Below are 14469 nucleotides of genomic sequence, written 5' to 3'. Positions count from 1 at the left end.
GGCCACACATACATTGGTTGCTATTAGTTTACTTCTGGCCAAACGGGAGTTGGCTCTTCACTGGGGTGGTAGGAGAAATCCCTCGGTGAAGGGGTGGTTGAGGAGTATGGTAACTTGCTCTACAAACAGAGACGTTTATGCAATCGCACTCCCCCCACCCGCTAGACCAAAGGTTTATATGGGGCCCCTTGAGAGCGTACATTCAAACCCGGCAACAGACCTCCCCCCACACAAGCAGATAATGGAATAGTACCCACCGGTGAGGGCTAAATTCACACACTGCGTCTGATGCGGTCTATTCTCTGGTGGGGTACTGAGCATGTTGCCACAGCCAAGATCTATTTGTTTCGCCCCTCAGTTAAGAATGTGATTGCACTGGATTGCACAGTAGAACATGGGTGATTTGAGGAGCTCTCTCTGGGGCGGCATTTGTACACCACGCTATTGTTATGTTCTTCATAGGAAGTGCATATTTTTGTCTGCACGTGCTTGTCACTCTGCTTTGTATTTTTGTTTTTATGTTCATCTGATCCCAGTGCACTATTGTAACCATAATGAAACTGCTAAATAAAGTGTTAAAAAAAGATCCATAATTTCTTTGCTCACCATGCCACCCCAGTTTGGATTCAGTCACACAAATCGGTGTTGACCCTCCTACCCCTAGGAACAGCCCAGCCCGAACTGCCAAGCCAGGTCCTCTATCAACCAGAAACAAGTATCCTGGGACCAGTTTCGAAGTATTATCCCCTCATCAGCTAGGCAAGCTTGAATCCATCATGTTCATTTTGCATTTGTTGCCCTAAGTCGGAAGGGTATGCTCGTAAATGTAGTATACTTGTAAAGCGCACAGCTGCCCCAGCAACGGGGCGTCCCGGCGCTGTATAACGCTGTGGAACCCTTCCTGGCTCTCCCTGTGAGATGCCCCTCCTGGGCACCCCCAAGGTGAAGCCAGGCATCCCAGTGTTGTTGGGGCTGTTGTGGAGATTAAGCACGCTATTGCCCAGAGTTGCAGGGTGGGACCCATGATTAGAGGAGGCGCTGAGGCGAGAATTATCGAGTCCGCGGACATTGAGCCCAAGACCCTGCCGCGTCAGGAATTGAACCCTGGTCCCGGGCCTAATCTCTGCTTCAGAGTCTGCCGCTTCTAACCAGTGAGCCACACTTCTCCACATGGTCCTGGGCTCGTATGCCACCAAATTCAAGTTAGCCTGGCTGTTGAGGGGTGATACCCCGAAACCAGTCCCAGGATGCTTGTTTCTGGTGCAGGGAGGACCTGGCCGGGCAGCCTGGACTGCTCTCATGGGGAGCAGGGTCAAGATTGATTTGCACATGGCTAGGTCCAAACTTGAATGGCGAAAAATAATAATGATGGGTTTAGATTTGTGCCTGGGGGTGAATGTTTGATTTATTAAGCATTCCGCCCATCATCTTTTTATTTTGCATTTATTGTCCTAAGTGGGAAGGGTATGCTCACATATGAGTCCCATGCTCGCTATGCCACCAGTTTCAAGCTAGCCTAGCTGATATGGGGGCGATAGCCCGAAAGCAAGGCCAGCATGCTTTTTTCTGGTCCAGGGAGGATCTGGCCTGGCTGTTCGGACTGGACTGTTCCAATGGGGAGCAGGATCAAGACTGATTTGCATATGGCTGGGTCCAAACTGGTATGGCGTAGCAATCAACAAAAAAAGATGGACTTAACCCAGATCTGTGACCGGGGATGAATGTTCGAATTGTTCAGCATTCTGTCCATCTGTTCTTTTTTACTTCTAAAAAGTTGGCATTTTCTTGCTTTAGTTATTTGGTGCCTGTAGACCTTTTCTAGTCACATCACTGGGTAATGTTGGCGGTTGGGCTTTGTGTATTACTCCTGGACAGCTACACACAGTGGGAGCGTAGGTGTGCCTCAATGGGCCATCTCTGACAGGCTGGGAGGGAGGAGCTGGACACAGATTCACTTATGCCTTTCCACATGTTCTGTTATGTTAGCGCATATTTATAAAGCGCGTGGCTACTCCCTGGAGTGTCCCGGCGCTAGAGCAAATCATACGTCACCTAACATAGGGCAAACAGACCACCATCGAACGGCTCACAGCTGGAAGACTCACGTTTTAAGACTTTTCCTAAAAGTCAGGTCTGGACTCTGTCTAATAGAGAGAGGGAGGCTGTGCTACAACCGTGAAGCAACCACATGAAAAGATCTCTTTCCTGTCCGAGACAGTCGCACCCTAGGAGTGACGATCAGAAGTTGTAATGAGGATCTCAGGTTATGTTTAGGGAGATAAGGCTGAAATCTGTCCCTAAGATAGGGTGCTCTTATGAAAGGCTTTAAAAACCAGAACCAGGGCCTTAAACTGAATTATTTTACGTACAGGAAGCCAGTGAAGTGAGGACAAGAACTGGGTGGTATGAGTTCTGGAGCCTGCCAAAAAAATGGCTCTGGCTGCTGCATTCTGGATCATTTGTAGCCGGCCCAAAAGATATTCAGGTAGGCCGAGATACAAAGAGTTCACATAGTCCAGTCTAGACATTATTAAGGCCTGAACCACTGTCTTTCTGTAAGGGATGGAAAGCAAAGGGGGAACGGCTGACACAAGGGGAGTGTGTGTGTGTGTGTGTGTGTGTGTGTGTGTGTGTGGGGGGGGAGGGGGAGGAGGGGACATATCCTGGGGCCACCATTCAAACCAAGTGTCAGGTGGCCTAGGCCCAAAGAAAATAATCTCCGACTTCTCTGAGTTGCATTTAAGATGGTTATAACTCAGCCAAGAGAAGACTTTAGATAGGCAGATGTTGATTAGATTGCCATCAAACTCAACTCCTTTCTCGCAGGTGAACAGCAGCTGAGTGTCATCAGCATACAACACTATCTTGGCACCAAATTCCTCAGCGAGAATGGCCAGAGGGGCCATGTACAAGTTAAACAATGTGGGGCTCAAGATAGAGCCTTGAGGCATCCCCACATTCAGAGGAGGGATCACCGCCGAGAAAGGAGGGGTCCAGATGGTTTGAGAGCGATTTGCGAGAAAGGATGTGAACCAACTCAACACCATGCCTCCTATACCGCTGTTGCTAAGTCTTTGCAGTAATCTTGAATGAGGCACGGTGTCGAAGGCTGCGAAGAGTACAACACCACCAAAACGGCCTTGCCTCCTCTATCCAATGTAGCTTTAATGGTTTCTGCCACTTCCAGTAGAGCCGTTTCAGTGCTAAAATTGGCTCTGAAACCTGACTGGCTAGAGTGTAACAGCGCATTAGTCTCCACGTAATTTGTTAGGACCTGGTTTACAAATTTTTCTAGGTCTTCCGAAAAGAACGACAGGAGGGATATAGGCCTGTAATTACAGGCTACCTCATGATCCGTTGTCGGTTTCTTGAGTAGCGGGAGGATTTGAGCATGTTTCCACAATTGTGGCATTGTTCAGTCTCGTAGAGCGGTGTTCAGGATAAAGTTCACGCAGGGATTAATCACATCCACCAATGAGGATAAAATCTTCGCTGGGCAAGGATCAGTGGGTGAACCGGATTTCAATGTTTTCATGAACACCGAAGATTGTTCTAGAGTCAGCTCCGGGAACTCCCTAAGGAGGGAACTAGAGCTGGGGCCCACCGCTAGGTGAAAGCCCTCCGCGTCCTCCCAACCGGTAGAAGGAACTTCAAAAGAATCCTGAATCAATTTAATTTTTTCATGGAAAAAGGGGGCCATTCGTTCCATCCAATCACTTGTAGGTCTAAACGGTTGACTTAAAGCCGCTGGGGAGGTGAAGCTTTTTACGACGTTAAACAAAGTTTTACTTTTATTAGCCGCCAAGTAAATTTTTGCTGATAGGAAGAGTTTCTTTTCCTCGCGGACTTTTCAATAGTGAGTTTTCAAGGCCAATTTGTAAGTCAGTTTATCTGAGGGATGATAGTTCCTCCGCCACTCTCTTTCGAGATGTTTGCAGTACCTTTTACTATTCCTTAAGGCCTCCGAGAACCAAGGGGCAGAGACTCGAGTCGTTTTTACAGTTTTTTTCGAGGGAGGAGCCAACTCATTGGCTTGTTGCTGTAACCATCCCTCTAAGGTTATCACATCTTGTTCCAGATCACCACGTAAGGGAATCGGCTGCTGTCGCAGCGCATGCTGGATGGTCTCAGGTGTCATCAGGTGAAAAGGCCTAACACAGTGACGAACCTTGATTGTGTCCGGTACTTGGTGCCTTGCGACGTCTTTACAAATTTTAAAATTAATCAAAAAATGGTCAGACCAGGTTAAAGCTAGGGGGGCATCCATAAAAATCTGATTGGAGGAAAACACCTGGTCTAATATATGCCCTTTGTCGTGCGTAAGAAGGCATACGAAGGGGGTCAAATTAAAAATGTCGAAACATTCGTACAGTCTTAAAGGATCGGGCTCCGAGGGATCATCCATATGGATGTTAAAGACCCCGAAAACCATACACTGGCTGTATTTAGTTGCAATGGGGGAGATAGCATGGCTAATAGAAACCAAAAATGGTTTCGCCAAGCCAGGTGGCTGGTAGATTACTATTCCTGCCATAGATTGGTGGGCCGAGAGTGACAGGAGAAAACCCAGACTCTCAGCCCCCTCTATCTCCACATCAGCTAGAGGAATACAAGTGAAGGCGCTCCTATATATAATGGCTAACCCCACGCCTCTCCCCACAGGACGATCCTTCCTCAGAATCTGATAGCCCAGGGGGATTGCATTGGCAATAGTGGGATTTGAAGCATCCGTTAGCCAAGTTTCAGTAAGAAATAACAGATCGGGGAGGAGTCAGTTAAAAAATCATAAACTTCCAATTCATGTTTCTTTAAGGAGCGAACATTCAGTAAAGAAATCTTCCAATATGTGTCTAGAGCACCGAGTCCCCTGGTCAAGGTGATCATATCCCTCTTGACTTTGTGCTCTCTAAGAGATGGCCAAGATGACCATTCACACTTTTTACACCTCAGGGGGAAATTGTTCCCCATTCTCAATAAGTGGGGTCTGCACACCAAACCCTTGGCGAGGTTTAGCAGGTCCTCCCTGCCATAAACAACTACCTGGGGGGATCCAGGTCAAAACCGGCAGCATGGTCGGCCCCGGACCCTACCGGGATGCGGACGGGCGCCGACGGGCTTGCCTTAGGCGCGCCTGCTGCGCGCGTCCGCTGCGGGTTCGCGCCACGTCCTGTTTTGAAGGGGCCAGCTTCAACCACTAGACCGCGCCGAAGTGAGGAAAATGGTGGCTAGAGGTCTTAGAGCTCTGAGAAGACCGGTTCAATTCCCATTCCCTCCAAATTCAATTACCAAAGTTAAAATTTTACACACAGCAAAGTATTTCACCAGAATAAATTAAAACCATATAAAGTGCAGAGTGCACTCGATTTTTAGCAGCAAGTGAGGTAGGATGTTAATCAGTGCTTGAGTTAGCTTCAACTAAGGAGCTCACGTCGCGTCCCGTTTTGAAGGGGCCAGCATACCCCCTGTAGTGGGTTTGGAGCCAGGGCAGGAGAGGAGGACATCTGTGCACTTTAAAGGCATGTCTTTGAAGTCTTCCCCACTTGAAAGGCGCCACCGGGTATACGTACTGGACCTCAGACACCACCCAATTCAGTAAGCTTCTGGACCTGTGGTTATCTGTCGGGACAAAGGACTGTTGTGCTGCTAAATGACTGCCCCTCTGCTGGACTGCACTCTGCAGGACTCCTGCTTTGTTGTGCTGATCTGCTGCCCTTTTGCTTGGGAGAGGAGGACTGGACTTCCACCTCTCAAACCCAGAGCAACTCAAAGGGCTACCTGGCTGGCATCATGATCTAAAGCCTCAGGGACATAACAGGCTTCCAACCTACTTGCTCTGCACATGGACTCTGCCATCTGGGAGTCTACTCTACCAAGTGTTGCCACCCCACCTAAAGAAGTGGGCTTAAGGTGCTTACCAGTGAACCACTGCATCTCCTCTGTTGAGTAACGCATCCCATAGCAGACCCGATGTATCTCCCTGGGTGTGCGGCGCATCCCCAAACAGAACCACTGAATCGTCGCTGCTACATGGATTGGACCCATTGCAAAAGGCTTGCATCACCACTGCATCCCGGATCTTGAGACATACGCACTGCCTTCGGAACCACCACTGTGCAACACTGTCCCCAGGGCAGCTTCTCGCCTCTATTGTGGACGGCAGTTTCGCTGCCGCTGACAAAACTCTGCATCGCAGCTTCACCGTTCATCGGAACAGATTGTGCATTGCATCCCAAACACAGGATTTCACATCACAAGCCCTGACGCCGAAGCAACAGGACAGCACACCGCACACCTCCCCACATCTCGGGAAGCAACGCATTGCTACGGCTGTACAACACATCTTCGACACGGATCCACACAATGCTCCACAGCCAGAATTTAAGGTACTCTGTTCAGCGGGCCTAACTGGGTCCCTGTAGCCAGCCCACACTCCATCGCGGTTGGCCTCAACACTGGGACTTTGTCCCAGTCATGCGCAACCAGATATCTCGAATAGCGCTTTGTGGTTTATAGCGCTATTTTCCACAATAAACTTTAAAATTCAGTTCTACTAATTGTGTTTTTATTATTTTGGTCCTGTTTTATTTATTACAATGTTGCTCCATTTTTATAACCTGGTGTGTACCTTACGCTGACTAGGATTGTGGTCATTACTTGACCATGGTTTATATCCCAGGCAATCAGAGACCCAATTTCCAACAGGAGACATTTAAAAAAAAAAAGTGACAATAAGTTACTGCAGTATTTGTATTAAGACCACCTAACACTTAGTGGTTAAAGAAATAAAGCACGAAAATGGTGTGACTGCTGACAAATGTATCATTAACCAGAAAGCAGTTCGGTTTCTGCACTCAAATTCCATTTATTCTAATGTTGCAAAGTGTTGCTTTAAGTGAAGGAATACTTCTTAACAAGATGGCATCGATCTTTACCAAATAGTCCCCACCAGCAACTTCGTGCCTAGCAATGGACACAACTTAGGAGTTGATATTTATATGAAGCCCACCTAATGTCAATTTTGTAGAAGAGTAGTGAGAAAGGCTTTGGGAGGCAGCTGCACGGTCAAGCCAGATCGAGAAAAGATTACAGTAGTTATATGTGAACTGAGGCAATGGTTCACTTAGTGCCTGTTGAAAAACTATTCAGGCACATAGCCTTTAGCAAAATGCAGAGGGATAAAATAGAAAATTGTGTCATGTAAGTATTTTTTTTCTTCAAGTTCACTGGATCACTTACCAACTCCCTCTTTGCTTCGTCAACCTTTGCCTGAGCAATGAAGAGATTCTTTAAAAAAAAGGAGAAACAAATATGTTACAATGCATGCTTGCCACAAAAGGTTTTATTATGAACTATCACTTACATGTAAGCATTGAAGTACTAAAAGTCAAAATAAAGTCAAACAATCAGTCTATTCTTTACTGTTCCCCATACCCCTTCGCTACCAACTGGGTTCATAACAAGTATATGTAACCCAAATCAAAGTTACTTTCTTTATGAAGGAGTTTTCTCAAATATTTGGAAACAAAACCCTATTTAATTATAAATATATTTGTTTAAAAATGTAATAAAAAATACTCTTTTAGGTGGCCCCCCCAAAGATCAGCACCACTGTCAACGTTAATAATCTTAAATAAAAGAAAATATTTTGAAAATTCTTCTCTTTCCACTCTTAATTTAGGTCACTTCCTTTATATTATCCTGGATCCCTCCCCAAGACATTCTGCTTGTTCCAGTCTCAGACGGACAGCTATAACACAATACAAAAGGTAAGTCTTACAACTGTAGCGGCAGTCCGCTATCGCGTCCGCTAATGGAGCACTTCATTCCTGGACATCCTCCCTAATTATGGTCCATAGCTGGGTAGGTGTTCAGGATTGAGACGAATCAAGAGCAAACTTGTAAGGCTTTTCCATTCTCATGTTGCTCCAGATTTAGTGTTTATGAGACAGCAAGCACAGGGAACATCAATAATCTCGCAAGATAAAAAAAAACAGGGAAACTCAGCCCTAGCGTGGTTTGCTTCACACACAGTGGACAGAGGTTCCTAGCTTATTCAAAGTCATCACAATGTAGTAGAGAACACAATGGAAAACTATACTCTATGATTTCCTTACCCAGCCGGGCAAGGAATTTATTTAAATCAAGCAATGTCAAATGCACGTTACAATATTATCACAAATATAGTATGACACAAGCCTGTGCCGTACCGAAAAAGGAAAAAAGAATGAGAAAAGAGTCCTGATGATGATCCCTTCTTTTTATTGAGCAATAGGGATCGAAACGTCGACACCTATGAGTAGATATGCATTTATGTGATTAGTAATAAGAATCTATATGTTCTACTCCAGGCGATACTGTTAGCACTGTCTAATATTCCCTACAGTACCCTGTTCTGCTCCTTTCTTTTTGCCTGAAAAAACACCCCTTTCACTCTTTTCTCATTCTTTTTTCCTTTTTCGGTACGGCACAGGCTTGTGTCATACTATATTTGTGATAATATTGTAACGTGCATTTGACATTGCTTGATTTAAATAAATTCCTTGCCCGGCTGGGTAAGGAAATCATAGAGTATAGTTTTCCATTGTGTTCTATACTACATTGTGATGACTTTGAATAAACTAGGAACCTCTGTTCCCTATAACGTAGTTATACCCATGGTTCTTAGCTATCCTTTGGGTTCCCCTTGTATCTAAAAATAATATCACACACAGTGGAAGCAAGGAAATGGAGCATCAAGAGTAGGATAATAGAACAAGCATTTGAAATGCAACAGGTCTCGCATTTATGAGTTTGAGCTATTGGCATTGTAAATGCCAATGCCTTTTATTTAGGCTTTGGTTTTTGAAACGTAAATAAAAGGCAGTGTCATTTACAATGTCAATAGCTTAAACTCGTGTAAATGCGAGACCTATTGCATTGCAAATGCTTGTTTAGGTGTACTCACAGCACTTTGCTTTCTGGAAATGGCATGTTTGAAACACTGAAAATGTTGAGGCCAGATGAAATAGTTCATGGTCATTAAAAGTGACAAAGGCAACCTTCCAACACGTTCTCCTACTGTAACTTCCCTTTTATAGAGTAAACAGTTTCAAAAATCCCCCCCAAAGGCTGTGCTACAGTAATGTTTTCCGCAAACAAACTTGGAATTGTTGTTTGGTTAAAAAATATGTTATTCCTGCTACCAGCAATGAAAGACCCTTCCAAAACAGCCACAGTAGTAATATGTGAAGTGCGGAAATGACTGTGGGACTATGTTAGGGAGCATGACGTTTCCTTATTTCGGCAGAATACTTTTTTACCAAACCTAACCACCCAAAAAAGAAATCAAGCGGAAAAGAAAACACCTGGGAGAGTAAAGCGAACAGAAAGAGCAAGTTTACAAACACCAATGTTTTGTGGCTAAACATGGTGCCGATTGCTATTTAACCCCTTCCATTCGTTGGTACGTCCGTTGGCCGCCGCGGCCCCGCCCACTCCTTTAAACCGCCGCAACGGGGCGGAATTGCCGCCGCAGTTAAGCGGTTATTTTTAGAGTTTACTTTTTGCATAAGCGCTAGAGACAAAAAGCTACAGCAAATGTAGCTTGATATGTACATTAAATATTTTGGGAAGTTGGCAACTTGATTCCAGTCTCCGTGTGAGGATTGACAGTCAGTGATTGAGGGCAATTCATGCCATGTTTACAGCAAAAACACATATGCAAGTGTGAGCAGCGAAATAGATCTTTTACAGTTAAGCTAATTTTCTCTTCAATGTGGTGTAGGTATCGGCTTTCAAAACGAGTGTGAGTGCATGGCAATTGGTTTCATGGTAAATAATGTTGCTTGACAGAGTTCCACCAGAAACATGTTTTCCTCTCCTAAAAGGAGGGTTTAGGAAATCTTTGACTGCCATTTTTCAATTAGGGGCAAAATGCCATGTTTGCAGGCTCTAGAAAATCTACCCACATACTGTATATATGCTGGAGGCTACATCCAGAACATTTATATTTGTTTAAGAATTTATGCAAAGAATTAGGGGTGCTAACATTAGATATGGAAGAGCAAACATGACCACATAAGGGGTTAGCGAGTACCCATAATAGAAATCTGAGAGCAAATGTTGACAAACTAGGGATGATAAACTTTGTGCTGATAATCTAGCCATAGCAGAGAGCTTCTCAGGAATACAAAATAGCTGCTACCGAGTGAAATGATAGATGTGCCACAACTAGAGGTGTCATTTACTGTATGTGAAATGTGACCAGAGCCATAAACACGCAGGTGTTGTATTTTACAGCTCTTAGCACAGCTCGAGGTGCAGACGTACAATTAATATGGGCAAGCAGGTCATCGTGGAGGTACGGTCACTCCAGTCCAGGGCTTTGTTTGTATGCCTAGCTATGAAACGATGTCAGTTTCTTTGAACTTAAATGGAGGACGGCACGCGCTGTGGATGTATAGTTGAATTACTGGTAAACATGCCTTGATTTCCTGTAGTAAACAAAAAGGCAAGTTCGCACCGCTTTGTTTACAGCGTGGTTGACACCTTCAATGAAAGAAATACGTCTAGGCATTCCCCACCTTACTGCCTTACATTGAAGATTTACGGGCATGCCTTTTTTTTTGGAGGGGGAGGGAGGAGACAGTGGATTTGTAGCACAAAAAACACCTTTCTGTCTCCGAGGACTTATCAGCCGCCATCCTTTCAACTAAGAAAGTATGTGTCATGGGGCACTGATGAATGCTCCAACTGTGTGACATAGTATGAACTTCAAAGCGCTACACCTTGCACACACGTCTTCATATCACAGAAGAGGTCGCCCTCTTCTCCTGAAATGGAGACCTCAGCAAGAATGATGGAAGAATGGGGCGGAGGCACTAACGTAGCTGCTGATTTAGGTCAATAAGACACGTTTGACCTGCAACCTTAAAAGACATTATTTTACTTACATCCAAAGTCTGCACTGCATATCATTCTTCTGTTCACCTTTGCTGAAACACTGCAAATAACAAGCAGCCAAGGGCGGGAGATGGTGTTCAATCGGACGACCTGGGGAAATGCGATCGTGTACATTTCCCATACCACGGCAAACCTCTATCACACGTGCACACAACTAATGCTTCCAGCCAGGAATTAACGGCACAGGCACTTCGAAGAAGTGCTCCAAGTAAATAATAAGTTAACATTGAAGTGAAGGCGCTCCCACATCCGAGGCAGTCTTCATGCCTGCCGGAGGTTCACTGCGACAGCAGTGCGCCTTAAAGAGACAGCATCAGTACGAAGGAAAGAGGCCACTCAGAAAAATGCCTCTAACATTTGACCTCACACAGCAAATGTAATGAGATAAGTTTACAAGTGGAAGCAGCAGTAAACAAGCCGTCGCCATTACGCAGACAGCAGTGTGTTTATTTTAGCATCCCGCTTCCACTTTGAGTGAAAGCGCGATGCAAAAATAAACATGCTGCTGCCTCGCTCCGTGTCTGCCGGTGTAAACAAGCCTCTATTACAGAACCACAGATGGCCCCTATAATGATAAGGAATTGCTTCACGACATCCGTAAAGCAGGCGAGCCGGGCGAAAAAGTGAAAGGGAGGCAACCCAACAAGCTTATTTCCAATGGCAGCCCACCGTTTACCATAAACGGTGACGCTAGTCAATGGAAATCAGGGGCAGTGCTTCAAGCCCTTCTCTTAAACTCCTCCTTGACAATAAATCTCGCCGAGCAAGCAGTGCATGCGCTGCAATGCTAGGCGAGACCTAAAAAGGAGCACTTTCTGCCAGACAAATATTTAAACGTGCTTCTAGTCTTGTAGAAGGAAATATTAACTGCCCTGCTACCTGTGGCTGTGGAGCATGGTGGGCAATAAATAAATAAATAGAGGGGGATTAGCCAGTGAGGCCCTTAAAGGCACTGTGCCACTTTTTGTTTGCTTTCAAGATTGCAGTCTATCTGCTAACAGTGCTCTTTATTGTCTTTCCTTTAAATATATTTTAAAAAAGGGTTGCAAAATACTTTAGTCACTTAACGTAACAAGTGACTATTTTATTAGACTGATTTTTTTTAAATATGAAAATCAAATGAAATTTGGTCATTTGCTAGCTTTTAATAGGCTACAAACATACTTATTTTCATTATTGTGGCACTCTTCTACAGACAGTATTGTGCAGTTGTACATATGTACAAACGTATTTATATATTTTGTAATGTGTTCCAGGATCCTGAGTGTGGGTGGAACTATTCAGTGCTTAGGACTATTTATGAGGATCACTAGAAAGAGAACGACCCATGATGTGGTAGTTCCATGACCAGCTCATTCGTAGCACTGACTAGAAGCCCAGGAGAGGTGTCAAGGTGGGTTGAGGGGGAGGGGTAGGAGGTGTGAGGTGTGAGGATGGAAGACTCCCTGAAAAAGTCTTAGTGCTAAAAACAAATAGGATGTGCATCAATTTCTACCTTGAGATATACAACACAGGGTATTAGTATGGAGATAGTTTGGGATGCCCTTAAGGAAGACAGAAACCTAAGACTCCAGATAACTGGACAGCACTATAATCATCAAGGTGAGCTGTGTGAGACATGAGTTGACAATCTCAGAAAGTCTGGAGTCTAGGAGCAGATAAAAAATTAATACTAGACAAAAAGAAGTATACCAGATCCAGATTTAAGTGGCAGCATTTTAAAGGGGAGGTGTAAGCAGATTGAAGGTGAAACAAGCAAAGAGGCTTACTCAGGAAATTAGGGATGAATAAGCCATCCATCGTTGCAAGGACCAGGAGATGCTATGGCAATTTCACCTATATTACTAGCATTTATATGAGAGGAAGAGTGCTGCCTGGGGAATGCAAAGATTCTCTGAGGAGTTATTTCCTATCAGGATCAGGGAAGGAAAGAGATCCCGGCAGCTCCTTATCACAAGAGGAAATACTTACAAGGTTCAAACACATCTTTCTCCCAGAACAGCACTTCACGGCTAAGATCAATCATTGTGAGCGCTATTACAGCAGTTAAGACTGAGTTTGAGGCACAGGAAGTAATTATTATGCAGACAATGACAGAAAAGATATTCCCTGTCATTCCCAAATCAAAGAAGGACCAGAGGGACTGGCTCCGATAAGCCTAATTCAGAACTGAACTTGGAAGCAAAGCTGTTTAGGACGGTCCTGGCTAATAGGCTTAGTAAGGTCCCACTGGGATTGGTCAGGCAGGCTTAATAAGACATGAGAACATGAAGTAGGTTGGGCACTTTTTGATATAGTGAAACATAGTAAAAGAGAGGCCCTGTTCATATCCCTGGATGCTGAAAAGACTCTTGATCGAGTACATTGGCTGTATTATCCAAAGTGTTCCAGAGATGCAACAGGCATGTGCACTAGCTTTTTGCACCCCGGGACACTTTGGTATTGCAAAACGAGCTGCATACAATCGCTAAATGTACGCCAGTGTGATCTCAAAGGGCCGCTTGCAGATGAGGAAACACTATACCTCTCTGCCGGTTTCGTACAATACACATGCAGGATTACAGGCAAAGGAACTGTCAGAAGGTACATGGCTAATGCACCAGACTGTGGGACACAGTGTGTAATCGGAGGTCACCCCTTAAAAGAGGGGAAAAAGGGTTTATAGGTAGGTAAATGCACCAAACTACAGGGGAATCGCAGCCCGATTTTCAAATACAGGTAGCATTGCCTCTGTCATGCTGAAAGGCGGACAGGCAATTTCAAACAGTCTGTCTGCTTTTCACTAATGTGCCCCCAGGGCAGGCACAAGTCTGGGGCAGCGCTTAGGACAGCACAATAATTGAGAGAGTAGGTAATGACCAGGGCAACCTATCTGGGATATGGGCCCAAGCGTCTGAAAAGGTGTGAATAAGGTGGGGTACTTGTCAAGGATGACCATTTTCCCACCTGTTATTCTCTGGCTTTCTGGAACTCCTGGCTCAACACATATACAAAACAAATTGGGTACGAGGGGTCCATCAGGGCAGGGATAATTCAAAATGACGGTGTTGCAGAAGATATCATGGTGCCAGTGTCCAAGCAATGGTGTCAGTGCCACTGTTTCAGTATAATATTAAAACAAGCGAGACCCAAGAAAAACACACTGGTCCCTAGCAACACAGAACCAAAATGTTGAATAAATTTAATTCTGAGGAGTTTATGAAGAACAATTTCAAGACACATAGTGGCACAGGGAATATTGGTGCAAAATGAACGGGCTCGGTGCCCTCTTCAGAGTTGAAACACTCAAGTGATAAACCATGATCAACAAGTGGTTCACCAAACACAAAAAACAGATTGGCACTTTACAACAAATTCTCAACCATGATATAGGGTCTGTGTTTTTAAAGTCAACAGCGTTTCAATCCTAATAAAAATGGCGGGTGCATAATCATCAGGACTCGGGGGGGATACAACGAGTCTGAGAGAAAAATTATGCAAGCTAATGCAATTGTATAAGGAGGGGTCCCTGGTGACAAGCCTCAGGAA

The 14469-nt window shown here is 44.8% G+C and overlaps 1 protein-coding gene across 1 annotated transcript in view; it reads right to left on the bottom strand.

Moving 5' to 3' along the window:
* The window catches only part of HAUS1 (HAUS augmin like complex subunit 1), a 274094-nt gene that overhangs the window by 88603 nt on the left and 171022 nt on the right, over positions 1 to 14469 (bottom strand). Inside the window, exon 8 of the mRNA XM_086962903.1 lies at positions 7237 to 7284. Within this exon, the coding sequence (XP_086819029.1) occupies positions 7237 to 7284 (48 nt within the window). The remainder of the gene's footprint in view (positions 1 to 7236; positions 7285 to 14469) is intronic.

Source organism: Lissotriton vulgaris, chromosome 3_1, assembly GCF_964263255.1.
Source record: "Lissotriton vulgaris chromosome 3_1, aLisVul1.2, whole genome shotgun sequence".
NCBI classification, from domain to species: domain Eukaryota; kingdom Metazoa; phylum Chordata; class Amphibia; order Caudata; family Salamandridae; genus Lissotriton; species Lissotriton vulgaris.
Note: the sequence above shows the minus strand (reverse complement) of the source record. Positions and strands in the feature narration are given on the sequence as shown.